Source organism: Oncorhynchus tshawytscha, linkage group LG23 (genome assembly GCF_018296145.1).
Source record: "Oncorhynchus tshawytscha isolate Ot180627B linkage group LG23, Otsh_v2.0, whole genome shotgun sequence".
NCBI lineage: Eukaryota > Metazoa > Chordata > Actinopteri > Salmoniformes > Salmonidae > Oncorhynchus > Oncorhynchus tshawytscha.
In genome coordinates this window covers 25,944,772-25,959,771 of record NC_056451.1, presented here as the reverse complement: position 1 = coordinate 25,959,771, position 15,000 = coordinate 25,944,772, and the positions used below count along the sequence as shown (strand labels likewise).

At 45.5% G+C, this 15,000-nt stretch overlaps 1 protein-coding gene across 1 annotated transcript in view; it reads left to right on the top strand.

Annotated features, from left to right (window-relative positions):
* LOC112239942 (glutamate receptor ionotropic, NMDA 2D-like) overlaps positions 1–15,000 on the top strand; it is a 106,476-nt gene that overhangs the window by 2,288 nt on the left and 89,188 nt on the right. The window contains exons 2-3 of the mRNA XM_042305126.1: positions 1,678–1,884; positions 13,879–14,145. Coding sequence (XP_042161060.1) covers positions 1,678–1,884; positions 13,879–14,145 — 474 coding nt within the window. The remainder of the gene's footprint in view (positions 1–1,677; positions 1,885–13,878; positions 14,146–15,000) is intronic.

The following is a 15,000-nucleotide window of genomic DNA, read 5'->3' as shown; positions in this document are numbered from 1 at the left end:
TGTGGCATACTGCATACTCTTTATTAAACGGTACAGTATATAGTTTAAGTATGTAGTATGCTAGTATGGGTATAACCGACACCGCCAATGTGTTCACCATACTCATCATGGCTCCGTGTCCAGATGAATGCCAGTAGTCCATCTGTACACCTGTCTGTCTCTGTTTTCTGTTCTCTCACTCTCTTTGATTTCTCTCTCTCTCGTTGATAGTAGTGGTAAGACAGTACACTGTACTGTCCCTTATTGTTGTTTATCTGCTTTCTCACAAAAAGTTTCACAATGTCTTTCTCTATATATGTATTGTTGTTACCATGTGATCATGTGTCCTCTGTAGGTGAATGGCTGTAGTCTTTGTGTCCTCTGTAGGTGAATGGCTGTAGTCCTCAGATCATGTGTCCTCTGTTGAATGACTGTAGTCCAGATCATGTGTCCTCTGTAGGTGAATGACTGTAGTCCTCAGATCATGTGTCCTCTGTAGGTGAATGACTGTAGTCCTCAGAGCATGTGTCCTCTGTAGGTGAATGGCTGTAGTCCTCTGTATCCTCTGTAGGTGAATGACTGTAGTCCTCAGAGCATGTGTCCTCTGTCTGTAGTCTCTCATGTGTCCTCTGTAGGTGAATGGCTGTAGTCCTCAGAGCATGTGTCCTCTGTAGGTGAATGACTGTAGTCCTCAGAGCATGTGTCCTCTGTAGGTGAATGACTGTAGTCCTCAGATCATGTGTCCTCTGTAGGTGAATGGCTGTAGTCCTCAGAGCATGTATCCTCTGTAGGTGAATAACTGTAGTCCTCAGATCATGTGTCCTAGTCCTCAGATCATGTGTCCTCTGTAGGTGAATGGCTGTAGTCCTCAGAGCATGTATCCTCTGTAGGTGAATGACTGTAGTCCTCAGATCATGTGTCCTCTGTAGGTGAATGACTGTAGTCCTCAGAGCATGTGTCCTCTGTAGGTGAATAACTGTAGTCCTCAGAGCATGTGTCTTCTGTAGGTGAATGGCTGTAGTCCTCAGGTCATGTGTCCTCTGTAGGTGAATGACTGTAGTCCTCAGAGCATGCATCCTCTGTAGGTGAATGACTGTAGTCCTCAGAGCATGTATCCTCTGTAGGTGAATAACTGTAGTCCTCAGATCATGTGTCCTCTGTAGGTGAATGGCTATAGTCCTCAGAGCATGTATCCTCTGTAGGTGAATGACTGTAGTCCTCAGATCATGTGTCCTCTGTAGGTGAATGACAGTAGTCCTCAGGTCATGTTGTAGTCTGTGTGGAATGCAGCTAACCTATCCCTGTCATGACTTCCTCTTCAGGTGAATGACAGTAGTCCTCAGATCATGTTGTAGTCTGTGTATAATGCAGCTAACCTATCCCTGTCATGACTTCCTCTTCAGTAGTCCTCAGATCTGTTGTAGTCTGTCAGGTGAATGACAGTAGTCCTCAGATCATGTTGTAGTCTGTGTGTAATGCAGCTAACCTATCCCTGTCATGACTTCCTCTTCAGGTGAATGACAGTAGTCCTCAGATCATGTTGTAGTCTGTGTGTAATGCAGCTAACCTATCCCTGTCATGACTTCCTCTTCTGAATGACAGGTGAATGACAGTAGTCCTTCCTCTTCAGGTGAATGACATGTTGTCATGTCCGTGTGTAATGCAGCTAACCTATCCCTGTCATGACTTCCTCTTCAGGTGAATGACAGTAGTCCTAAGACTCTGCTGTCCCAGCTGTGTGACCTGCTGTCAGCGAGGCCCCTACAGGGCCTGGTCTACGAGGAGGAGAGGCCACCACCCACCGCCTGGGGACCCCTGGCCCCCATGTTAGAGTTTGTCTCTGCTCAGACTGGACTACCCATAGTGGCTGTAGGAGGAGGAGCAGGGCTGGGGAGGATGCAACAGGTATGGAGGTGGGGGGAGGGAGAGAGAGAGAGAGAGAGAGAGAGAGAGAGAGAGAAGGAGAGACCAATCATGACTCTAGGATGGTGAGCAAGCAGGGCGGGGAGGATGCAACAGGTATGGAGGTGGGGGGAGGGATGAGAGAGAGAGAGAGCGATAGAGAGAGAGAGAGACCAATCATGACTCTAGGATGGTGAGCAGGGGTGGGGAGGATGCAACAGGTATGGAGGTGGGGGGAGGGATGAGAGAGAGAGAGAGCGATAGAGAGAGAGAGAGACCAATCATGACTCTAGGATGGTGAGCAGGGGTGGGGAGGATGCAGGTATGGAGGTGGGGGAGGGATGAGAGAGAGAGAGAGCAGGTATCATGACTGTAGGATGGGGAGCAGGGGTGGGGAGGGATATGGAGGTGGGGGGAGGGATGAGAGAGAGAGAGAGCGATAGAGAGAGAGAGAGAGAGACCCATCATGACTGTAGGATGGTGAGCAGGGGTGGGGAGGATGCAACAGGTATGGAGGTGAGAAGAGAATGTGTGTTTGTGTTTGTGTATGCGTGCCTGCGTGAACGTTTGAGGATTGAGGTCAGTCATTCACTGTTTCAGCCCAGTCAGAGCATTGTAGACAGGAAGAAGTGGGTGGTACAGAAAGAGAGGGAGTCAAGGGTAGGAAGTGAAATAAACTGTTGGGGGTAGAGAGAAAAGGGGGGAGAGAGTGAGGTTTGGGAGAAAAGGGGGAGCAAGATGATGGTACTGAGAGAGAGAGAGAGAGAGAGAGAGAGAGAGATCCAGGGTTAGAGAGAGAGAAAATGCAGGGTTAGAGAGATTGAGATCCATGGTTAGAGAGAGAGAGATGCAGGGTTAGAGAGAGAGATGCAGGGTTAGAGAGAGAGATTCAGGGTTAGAGAGAGAGATGCAGGGTTAGAGAGAGATTCAGGGTTAGAGAGAGATGCAGGGTTAGAGAGAGATTCAGGGTTAGAGAGAGAGATGCAGGGTTAGAGAGAGATTCAGGGTTAGAGAGAGAGATGCAGGGTTAGAGAGAGATTCAGGCTTAGAGAGAGAGATGCAGGGTTAGAGAGAGAGATTCAGGGTTAGAGGGAGAGATGCAGGGTTAGAGAGAGAGATGCAGGGTTAGAGAGAGATTCAGGGTTAGAGAGAGATGCAGGGTTAGAGAGAGAGATGCAGGGTTAGAGAGAGAGATTCAGGGTTAGAGAGAGAGATGCAGGGTTAGAGAGAGATTCAGGGTTAGAGAGAGAGATACAGGGTTAGAGAGAGATTCAGTGTTAGAGAGAGATGCAGGGTTAGAGAGAGATGCAGGGTTGGAGAGAGATTCAGGGTTAGAGAGAGAGATGCAGGTTTAGAGAGAGATTCAGGGTTAGATAGAGAGAGAGATTCAGGGTTAGAAAGAGAGATTCAGGGTTATATAGAGAGAGAAATTCAGGGTATGAGAGAGATTCAGGGTAAGATAGAGATTCAGGGTTATAGAGAGATGCAGGGTTAGAGAGAGATTCAGGTTTAGAGAGAGATGCAGGGTTAGAGAGAGAGATGCAGGGTTAGAGAGAGATTCAGGGTTAGAGAGAGATTCAGGGTTAGAGAGAGAGATGCAGGGTTAGAGAGAGATTCAGGGTTAGAGAGAGATTCAGGGTTAGAGAGATGCAGGGTTAGAGAGAGAGATGCAGGGTTAGAGAGAGATTCAGGGTTAGAGAGAGAGATTCAGGGTTAGAGAGAGATTCAGGGTTAGAGAGAGAGATTCAGGGTTAGAGAGAGAGATGCAGGGTTAGAGAGAGATTCAGGGTTAGAGAGAGATTCAGGGTTAGAGAGAGAGATGCAGGGTTAGAGAGAGAGATGCAGGGTTAGAGAGAGATTCAGGGTTAGAGAGAGAGATGCAGGATTAGAGAGGGAGATGCAGGGTTAGAGAGAGAGATGCAGGGTTAGAGAGAGAGATGCAGGGTTAGAGAGAGATTCAGGGTTAGAGAGAGAGATGCAGGATTAGAGAGGGAGATGCAGGGTTAGAGAGAGATGCAGGGTTAGAGAGAGACAAGAACCTGACACCCTCAGCACACAGGGGGACAAACACCTGCCTGGAGGTGACAGCATTCCCTCCCCCATATGCCCCCCTAGGCACAACTATGACAACATAACCAACAAAAACGGGTCACAACTCCTGCAGCTCTGTCGCACGCTGGGTATGTACATAGTCAACGGTAGGCTTCGAGGGGACTCCTATGGTAGGTACACCTATAGCTCATCTCTTGGCAGTAGTACTGTAGACTACTTTATCACTGACCTCAACCCAGAGTCTCTTAGAGCGTTCACAGTCAGCCCACTGACACCCCTATCAGACCACAGCAAAATCACAGTCTACTTAAACAGAGCAATACTCAATCATGAGGCATCAAAGCCAAAGGAACTGAGTAACATTAAGAAATGCTATAGATGGAAGGAATGCAGTTTGGAAACCTACCAAAAAACAATTAGGCAACAACAAATTCAATCCCTCTTAGACAATTTCCTGGGTAAAACGTTCCACTGTAATAGTGAAGGTGTAAACTTGGCAGTAGAAAATCTTAACAGTATATTTGACCTCTCAGCTTCCCTATCAAATCTAAAAATCTCAAATAGAAAACCGAAGAAAATTAACAATAATGACAAATGGTTTGATGAAGAATGCAAAAATCTAAGAAAGAAATTGAGAAACCTGTCCAACCAAAAACATAGAGACCCGGAAAACCTGAGTCTACGCCTTCACTATGGTGAATCACTAAAACAATACAGAAATACACTACGGAAAAAGAAGGAACAGCATGTCAGAAATCAGCTCAATGCAATTGAAGAATCCATAGACTCTAACCACTTCTGGGAAAATTGGAAAACACTAAACAAACAACAACACGAAGAATTATCTATCCAAAATGGAGATGTATGGGTAAACCACTTCTCCAATCTCTTTGGCTCTATAACAAAGAATAAAGAGCAAAAACATATACATGATCAAATACAGATCTTAGAATCAACTATTAAAGACTACCAGAACCCACTGGATTCTCCAATTACCTTGAACGAGTTACAGGACAAAATAAAAACCCTCCAACCCAAAAAGGCCTGTGGTGTTGATGGTATCCTCAATGAAATGATCAAATATACAGACAACAAATTCCAATTGGCTATACTAAAACTCTTTAACATCATACTTAGCTCTGGCATCTTCCCCAATATTTGGAACCAAGGACTGATCACCCCAATCCACAAAAGTGGAGACAAATTTGACCCCAATAACTACCGTGGAATATGTGTCAACAGTAACCTTGGGAAAATCCTCTGCATTATTATTAACAGCAGACTCGTACATTTCCTCAATGAAAACAATGTACTGAGCAAATGTCAAATTGGCTTTTTACCAAATTACCGTACAACAGACCATGTATTCACCCTGCACACCCTAATTGACAATCAAACAAACCAAAACAAAGGCAAAGTCTTCTCATGCTTTGTTGATTTCAAAAAAGCCTTCGACTCAATCTGGCATGAGGGTCTGCTATACAAACTGATGGAAAGTGGTGTTGGGGGTAAAACATACGACATTATAAAATCCATGTACACAAACAACAAGTGTGCGGTTAAAATTGGCAAAAAACACACACATTTCTTCACACAGGGTCGTGGGGTTAGACAGGGATGCAGCTTAAGCCCCACCCTCTTCAACATATATATCAACGAATTGGCGAGGGCACTAGAAAAGTCTGCAGCACCCGGCCTCCCCTGCTAGAATCCGAAGTCAAATGTCTGCTGTTTGCTGATGATCTGGTGCTTCTGTCACCAACCAAGGAGGGCCTACAGCAGCACCTAGATCTTATGCACAGATTCTGTCAGACCTGGGCCCTGACAGTAAATCTCAGTAAGACCAAAATAATGGTGTTCCAAAAAGGTCCAGTCACCAGGACCACAAATACAAATTCCATCTAGACACTGTTGCCCTAGAGCACACAAAAAACTATACATACCTTGGCCTAAACATCAGCACCACAGGTAACTTCCACAAAGCTGTGAACGATCTGAGAGACAAGGCAAGAAGGGCATTCTATGCCATCAAAAGAAACATAAATTTCAACATACCAATTAGGATCTGGCTAAAAATACTTGAATCAGTCATAGAGCCCATTGCCCTTTATGGTTGTGAGGTCTGGGGTCCGCTCACCAACCAAGACTTCACAAAATGGGACAAACACCAAATTGAGACTCTGCACGCAGGATTCTGCAAAAATATCCTCCGTGTACAACGTAGAACACCAAATAATGCATGCAGAGCAGAATTAGGCCGATACCCACTAATTATCAAAATCCAGAAAAGAGCTGTTAAATTCTACAACCACCTAAAAGGAAGCGATTCACAAACCTTCCATAACAAAGCCATCACCTACAGAGAGATGAACCTGGAGAAGAGTCCCTAAGCAAGCTGGTCCTGGGGCTCTGTTCACAAACACAAACACACACTACAGAGCCCCAGGACAGCAGCACAATTAGACCCAACCAAATTATGAGAAAACAAAAAGATAACTACTTAACACATTGGAAAGAATTAACAAAAAAACAGAGCAAACTAGAATGCTATTTGGCCCTACACAGAGAGTACACAGCGGCAGAATACCTGACCACTGTGACTGACCCAAAATTAAGGAAAGCCTTGACTATGTACAGACTCAGTGAGCATAGCCTTGCTATTGAGAAAGGCCGCCGTAGGCAGACATGGCTCTCAAGAGAAGACAGGCTATGTGCTCACTGCCCACAAAATGAGGTGGAAACTGAGCTGCACTTCCTAACCTCCTGCCCAATGTATGACCATATTAGAGAGACATATTTCCCTCAGATTACACAGATCCACAAAGAATTTGAAAACAAATCCAATTTTGAAAAACTCCCATATCTACTGGGTGAAATTCCACAGTGTGCCATCACAGCAGCAAGATTTGTGACCTGTTGCCACGAGAAAAGGGCAACCAGTGAAGAACAAACACCATTGTAAATACAACCCATATTTATGCTTATTTATTTTATCTTGTGTCCTTTAGCCATTTGTACATTGTTAGAACACTGTATATATATATAATATGACATTTGTAATGTCTTTACTGTTTTGAAACGTCTGTATGTGTAATGTTTACTGTTAATTTTTGTTGTTTTTCACTTTATATATTCACTTTGTATGTTGTCTACCTCACTTGCTTTGGCAATGTTAACACATGTTTCCCATGCCAATAAAGCCCTTGAATTGAATTGAATTGAATTGAGAGATTCAGGGTTAGAGAGAGAGATGCAGGTTTAGAGAGAGATTCAGGGTTAGAGAGAGAGAGAGAGATTCAGGGTTAGAGAGAGAGAGAGATTCAGGGTTAGAAAGAGAGATTCAGGGTTATATAGAGAGAGAAATTCAGGGTAAGAGAAAGATTCAGGGTAAGAGAAAGATTCAGGGTAAGAGAAAGATTCAGGGTAAGAGAGAGATGCGGGGTTATAGAGAGATTCAGGGTTAAAGAGAGAGAGAAATTCAGGGTAAGAGAAAGATTCAGGGTAAGAGAGAGATGCGGGGTTATAGAGAGATTCAGGGTTATATAGAGAGAGAGATTCAGGGTAAGAGAAAGATTCAGGGTAAGAGAGAGATGCGGGGTTATAGAGAGATTCAGGGTTAAAGAGAGATTCAGGGTAAGAGAGAGATTCAGGGTAAGAGAGAGATTCAGGGTAAGAGAGAGATTCAGGGTAAGAGAGAGATTCGGGGTAAGAGAGAGATTCAGGGTAAGAGAGAGATCCAGGGTTAGAGAGAGAGATTCAGGGTTAGAGAGAGATTCAGGGGTAAGAGAGAGATTCAGGGTAAGAGAGAGATTCGGGGTAAGAGAGAGATTCTGGGTAAGAGAGAGATCCAGGGTTAGAGAGAGAGATTCAGGGTTAGAGAGAGAGAGATTCAGGGTTAGAGAGAAAGATTCAGGGTAAGAGAGAGATTCAGGGTTAGAGAGAGAGATTCAGGGTTAGAGAGAGAGATTCAGGGTAAGAGAGAGATTCAGGGTTAGAGAGAAAGATTCAGGGTAAGAGAGAGATTCAGGGTTAGAGAGAGAGATTCAGGGTTAGAGAGAGAGATTCAGGGTAAGAGAGAGATCCAGGGTTAGAGAGAGAGATTCAGGGTAAGAGAGAGATTCGGGGTAAGAGAGAGATTCTGGGTAAGAGAGAGATCCAGGGTTAGAGAGAGAGATTCAGGGTTAGAGAGAGAGAGATTCAGGGTTAGAGAGAAAGATTCAGGGTTAGAGAGAGAGATTCAGGGTTAGAGAGAGAGATTCAGGGTTAGAGAGAGAGATTCAGGGTAAGAGAGACAGATTCAGGGTTAGAGAGAGAAAGAGATTCAGGGTTAGAGAGAAACTCAGGGTTGTAGAGAGAGATTCAGGGTTTGAGCGAGAGATTCAGGGTAAGAGAGAGAGATTCAAGGTTAGAGAGAGAAAGAGATTCAGGGTTAGGAAGAGATATTCAGGGTTAGAGAGAGAGATTCGGGGTTAGAGAAAGAGATTCGGGGTTGTAGAGAGAAATAGATTCAGGGTTATAGAGAGATTCAGGGTTAGAAAGAGAGATTCAAGGTTTGAAAGAGAGAGATTCTGGGTTAGAAAGAGAGATTCAGGGATGTAGAGAGAGATTCAGGGTTAGAGAGAGACAGAGATTCAGGGTTAGAGAGAGAAAGATTCAAGGTTAGAGAGAGAGATTCAGGGTTGTAGAGAGATGCAGAGTTTGAAAGAGAGATTCAAGGTTGTAGAGAGAGAGAGATTCAGGGTTGTAGAGAGAGATTCAGGGTTGTAGAGAGAGATTCAGGGTTGTAGAGAGATATTCAGGGTTGTAGAGAGAGATTCAGGGTTGTAGAGAGAGATTCAGGGTTGTAGAGAGAGATTCAGGGTTGTAGAGAGAGATTCAGGGTTAGAGAGAGAACCCATGCAATCCATATTTATGCTTATTTATTTTCCCTTTTGTACTTTAACCATGTGTACATCGTTACAACACTGTATATATACATCATATTACTTTCAGGGTTATATAGAGGGATTCTGGGTTAGAGAGAGAAAGAGATTCAGGGTTAGAGAGAGAAAGATATTCAGGATTAGAGAGAGAAAGATATTCAGGGATAGAGAGAGAGAGATCCATGGTTATATACTGTACATATAGAGAGATTCAGGGTTAGAGAGAGAGGTTCAGGGATAGATAGAGAGAGAGAGAGAGAGAGAGAGAGAGAGAGAGAGAGAGAGAGATCCATGGTTATATACTGTACATATAGAGAGATTCAGGGTTAGAGAGAGAGAGAGAGAGAGAGAGAGAGAGAGAGAGAGAGAGAGAGAGATCCATGGTTATATACTGTACATATAGAGAGATTCAGGGTTAGAGAGAGAGGTTCAGGGATAGAGAGAGAGAGAGAGAGAGAGAGAGAGAGAGAGAGAGAGAGAGAGATCCATGGTTATATACTGTACATATAGAGAGATTCAGGGTTAGAGAGAGAGGTTCAGGGATAGAGAGAGAGAGAGAGAGAGAGAGAGAGAGAGAGAGAGAGAGAGAGAGAGAGAGAGAGAGAGAGAGAGAGATAGAATCAGGGTTAGAGAGAGAAATCTCTGGTAGGATTAAGTGGATGATCCTGTCACCTGGTCTCACTCAGCAGGCTTCACAGACCTTACACCCGTGTCCCCCATCTCCCTCTCGCTCTTTCTCTCTTGCTCTCTCTCTCTTTCTCTCTCTATCTCTCTTTCTATCTCTCCCCTCCATCTCTCTCTCCCCTCCATCTCTCTCTCCCCTCCTCTCCATCTCTCTCTCCCCTCCATCTATCTTCCTACATATCTCTTTCTCCCCTCCATCTCACTCTCCCTCCTTCTCACTCTCCCTCCATCTCTATCTCCCTCCATCTATCTTCCTACATATCTCTCCCCTCCCCTCCATCTCTCTCTCCCTCCCCTCTATCTCTCTCTCCCTCCCCTCCATCTCTCTCTCCCTCCATCTCTCTCTCTCCCTCCCTCCCCTCCTCTCCCCTCCCCTCCCTCCCCTCCCCTCCCCCCTCCCCTCCCTCCCCTCCCCTCCCCTCCCCTCCATCTCTCTCTCCCCTCCATCTCTCTCTCCCCTCCATCTCTCTCTCCCCCCATCTCTCCCCCCTCCATCTCTCATTTAGACTGGTTAGAACTGGATGGATGGGGAGGTTAAATAATCCATTTCAATTCAGTCAATTCATGAAGTACTTGAACAGTATTCCAGAACTGTATTTCAATTTATCTCTTGAAGTGACTGAGAATTGACCATAATCCTGGGATGGATACGGGGATGAGGAATGCTCAGAATGATGATTGGTAGCTGCTGGAGGACGGACAGGGGTCTGGGCTGGGATAGGGATTAGGTATGGGTGTGAGGGATGGGTTGGGGTATAGGGGCTGGGTTGGTGTTGGAGTAAACACTCTCAGAAAAAAAGGTGCTATCTAGAACCTATAAGTGGTTTTCATCTGTCCCCATTGGAGAACCCTTTGAAGAAACCTTTTGGTTCCAGGTAGAACCCTTAAGAGTTCAATTTAGAACCCTTTCCACAGAGGGAATCCAAAAGAGTTCTACCTGGAACCAAAAAGGGTTATTCTATGGGGTCAGCCGAAGAACCCTTTTGGAACCCTTTTTTCTAAGAGTTGGGTATGGATATAGGGGTTGGGTTGGGGTTAGGTTGAGGTATAGGGTTGGTGTTTGTGTTTGTGTTGGGGTATAGGGTTTGGGTTGGTTCTGGGTATAGGGGTTGGGTTTGGTATAGGGGTTGAGGTTAGATTGAGGTATACGGTTGGTGTTGAGGTATAGGGATTGGGTTGGGATTGGGGTATAGGGGTTGGGTTGCTGTATGGGGGTTGGGGTATAGAGTTGGTGTTGGGGTTTTGGGGTATAGGGTTGGTTTTGGTGTTGGTGTTGGGTTGGTTTTGGGGTATAGGGGTTGGTGTTGAGGTATGGGGGTTGGTGTTGGGATATAGTGTTGGTGTTGGGATATAGGGTTAGTGTTGGGGTATAGGGTTGGTGTTGGGGTATAGGGGTTGGTGTTGGGATATAGGGTTGGGGTATAGGGGTTGGGGTATACGGTTGGTGTTGGGGTATAGGGATTGGGTTGGGGTTGGGGTATAGGGGTTGGGTTGCTGTATGGGGGTTGGGGTATAGAGCTGGTGTTGGGGTATAGGGTTGGTTTTGGTGTTGGTGTTGGGTTGGTTTTGGGGCATAGGGTTGGGTTGGGGTATAGGGTTGGTATTGGGATATAGTGTTGGTGTTGGGTTGGTGTTGGGGTATAGGGGTTGGTGTTGGGATATAGTGTTGGTGTTGGGTTGGTTTTGGGGTATAGGGGTTGGTGTTGGGATATAGGGTTGGTGTTGGGGTATAGGGGTTGGTGTTGGGGTATAGGGGTTGGTGTTGGGATATAGTGTTGGTGTTGGGTTGGTGTTGGGGTATAGGGGTTGGTGTTGGGGTATAGGGGTTGGTGTTGGGATATAGGGTTGGTGTTGGGATATAGTGTTGGTGTTGGGGTATAGGGGTTGGTGTTGGGATATAGTGTTGGTGTTGGGTTGGTGTTGGGGTATAGGGGTTGGTGTTGGGGTATAGGGGTTGGTGTTGGGATATAGGGTTGGTGTTGGGATATAGTGTTGGTGTTGGGGTATAGGGGTTGGTGTTGGGATATAGTGTTGGTGTTGGGTTGGTGTTGGGGTATAGGGGTTGGTGTTGGGGTATAGGGGTTGGTGTTGGGATATAGGGTTGGTGTTGGGATATAGGGTTGGTGTTGGGATATAGGGTTGGTGTTGGGGTATAGGGGTTGGTGTTGGGGTATAGGGTTGGTGTTGGGTTGGTTTTGGGGTATAGGGGTTGGTGTTGGGATATAGTGTTGGTGTTGGGGTACAGGGGTTGGTGTTGGGATATAGGGTTGGTGTTGGGTTGGTTTTGGGGTATAGGGGTTGGTGTTGGGGTATAGGGGTTGGTGTTGGGATATAGGGTTGGTGTTGGGATATAGGGTTGGTGTTGGGGTATAGGGGTTGGTGTTTGGGACAATGTGCTATAAGAAGCTGAGTCAAACATCCTGAGACACTGCTGTGTTTGATCTGTAAATGGCACCAAACTGGGCTGCTACTACAGCTGTCCCTCTGATGTGTCAACACTCTATGTGTGTGTGTGTGGGGGGGCTCAAAGGGTCTTCAAAGGAAGCTCATCACAGATGTTTGAATGCATTCCTCAGGAGTAAAACAGTTATTTCTGAAAACAAATGTATTGGTGTTGTTTTTTCTAGCTACTAGGCAGGATGCATGTCAATTTTTTTTAAATTTACACACCTATACTGTAAATAATGTAACCCCCCCTCTCCCTCCTTCTCTCAATTCAAAGGGCTCTATTGGCATTGGCATGGTAAACACATGTTTAAGTGAAAAAGTGAAAAAGATAACAAACAAAAGTGAAAAAAACTATACAAAATTAACAGTTAACATTTCACTCAGACGTTTCAGAGGAATAATGATATGTCATATGCCATATTATGGCTATACAGTACAGTGTTATAACGATGTGCAAATAGTTAAAGTACAAAAGGGAAAAATAAATCAACATTAATATGGGTTGTACTATATGTTCTCTTTCTCTCTCTCTCCCATCCACACACACTCCCATCTAAATGTCATCCAAATCTTTGGAAAAGACTAGTTCCAGCGGTCATTGGAGACTTCACTCAACAATCATATTCTGTGTTTTAGCCTGCAGTCAACCGTCCCATGAAAACTTCAACCCCCAGTATGCCACCTCACTCTGAACACACACAGGATAGTCATGGGAGTTGTAGTTCTTTGTAGAGATGGCCTGCTCTCTTTTTTATTTATAACCTTTATTTAACTAGGCAAGTCAGTTAAGAACAAATCATTATTTTAAATGACTGCCTAGGAACAGTGGGTTAACTGCCTGTTCAGGGGCAGAACGACAGATTTGTACCTTGTCAGCTTGGGGGTTTGAACTTGCAACCTTCCGGTTACTAGTCCAACGCTCTAACCACTAGGCTACCCTGCCACCCTTTAACTGCTCTCTAAACTCCGGATAGAAGTTGCCCGTACGAATACAGTGCATTCGGAGAGTATTTAGACCCCTTGACGTTTTCCACATTTTGACACGTTACAGCCTTATTTTATAATGGATTAAATATTTTTTTCCCTCATCGATCTACACACAATAACACATAGCGACTAAGCAATTTTGAGTCTTATAGCAAAGGGTCTGAATAAGGTATTTCTGTTTATTTTTTATTTTTTTATAAATGTGTAAAATTCTAAAAACATGTTTTTGTTTTGTCATTATGGGGTATTGTGTGTAGATTGATGAGGCACATTTTTTATTTAATCCATTTGATAAAAAAGCTGTAATGTAACAAAATGTGGAAAATATCAACGGGTCTGAATATTTCAGAAGGCAGTGTAGATCCTTACCTGAAAGACATCATCCCCTGCTAGATCTGGATTGATGAATGTTTAGAATTCTTCAAGAATAGTTAATGGGTTAGGGATTGTGATAGAATGGCTTGTTAACATATTTGCTATTCATATATTAATTGGGATCAATTTACCAGTGAGGCTTATTCTAAACACCTTTGGGCTGCATTCTGGCTCTGGGCAGAGTTTACCCACAGACACATATCTACACTGTAGGATCAGTTTACCCAACCCAAATCCTAACCATAATCCTAATCAAATCAGAACCCCAGAAAACCCCTTCATCCTCAATGCTGGGTTGTGTTCAGAAGGTGTAAAACGGGAGAAAACGCTGTGAAACGGAGGTCTTACAGGGGTCCCGTTCAGTGATAAAAAACAACAGCAACATGTTGAGCTGTTTGAAGTGGAGAAGGTGCTCTACTGAACGTGACCTCCTAGAGGAAAGCTGATGTTGTGCTTCCTGTTTGGCAGCGTTCTGTCCCGTGTGCTTGCCTGTGTCTATAGAACTTTAAGGTGTGCTCCCCTACTGTAGGAGTCAGGCTCCATCTTCCTCCAGTTCAGCTCATCCACCAGCCTCCAGCTGGAGGTCATCTTCAAAATACTAGAGGAGTACGACTGGACCACCTTCTCAGTGGTGTCCACCCGTCACCATGGCTACCAGGACTTCCTGTCGGTGGTGGACGGCCTGACGGACGGCTCGTTCATCGGCTGGGAGAAGAAGAGCGTGGTCATGCTGAACGTGACGGACGACCCGGGAGGGGCACGCACGCGTAGGCTGCTCAAGGAGAACGAGGCGCAGGTGAGACAGGGGGGAGGGAGGGGGGAGGGAGGGAGGTGGAGAAAAGGGGGAGGAAGTGTTACTGAGTGGCCATGACACTCCATGTGGCTGGCTGGGTTGGCTGGGTTCCTCCTCCTTCTTCCTCTCTCCCTCTGTCCCTGTGGCTCTCTCTCCTCTCTCTCCTCTATCCCTCTGTCCCTGTGGCTCTCTCTCCTCTCTCTCCTCTATCCCTCTGTCCCTGTGGCTCTCTCTCCTCTCTGTCCTCTCTCTCCTCTCTCCCTGTCCTCTCTCTCCTCTCTCTCCTCTCTCCCTCTGTCCCTGTGTCTCTCTTTCCTCTCTCTCCTCTCTCTCCTCTATCCCTCTGTCCCTGTGGCTCTCTCTCCTCTCTGTCCTCTCTCTCCTCTCTCTCCTTTCTCTCCTCTCTCCCTCTGTCCTCTCTCTCCTCTCTCTCCTCTCTCCCTCTGTCCATGTGTCTCTCTCTCCTCTATCCCTCTCTCCTCTCTCTCCTCTCTCCTCTCTCTCCTCTATCCCTCTGTTCTTCTCATCACTCCCTCCCTTCATGACTAGTGTGTGCCCCTTCTTTCTCTCTCCCTTTGCTCCTTCATTCTATTTTCCTTTCTCTTCAAAACTGTCTCTCAAGCTGAATTCCTCCCTCCCTCCTTCCTTCTCCCTCTCTCCGCAGCATGTCTCTTTGCCTGTAGACATACTGAACAGTACACTGCTCTCTGTTGGGTTGGTTCAGTCTGGGTCTCAGTGTCTCAAGTGTCTCAGCATGGCCACTGCAGCTCTGTCTACCTATGTGTGTGCGTGTGTGTGTGTGTGTGTGTTGTATTCCTTAGGCTCCTCTCGGCTGGTGTCACTGTCAATATAACATAG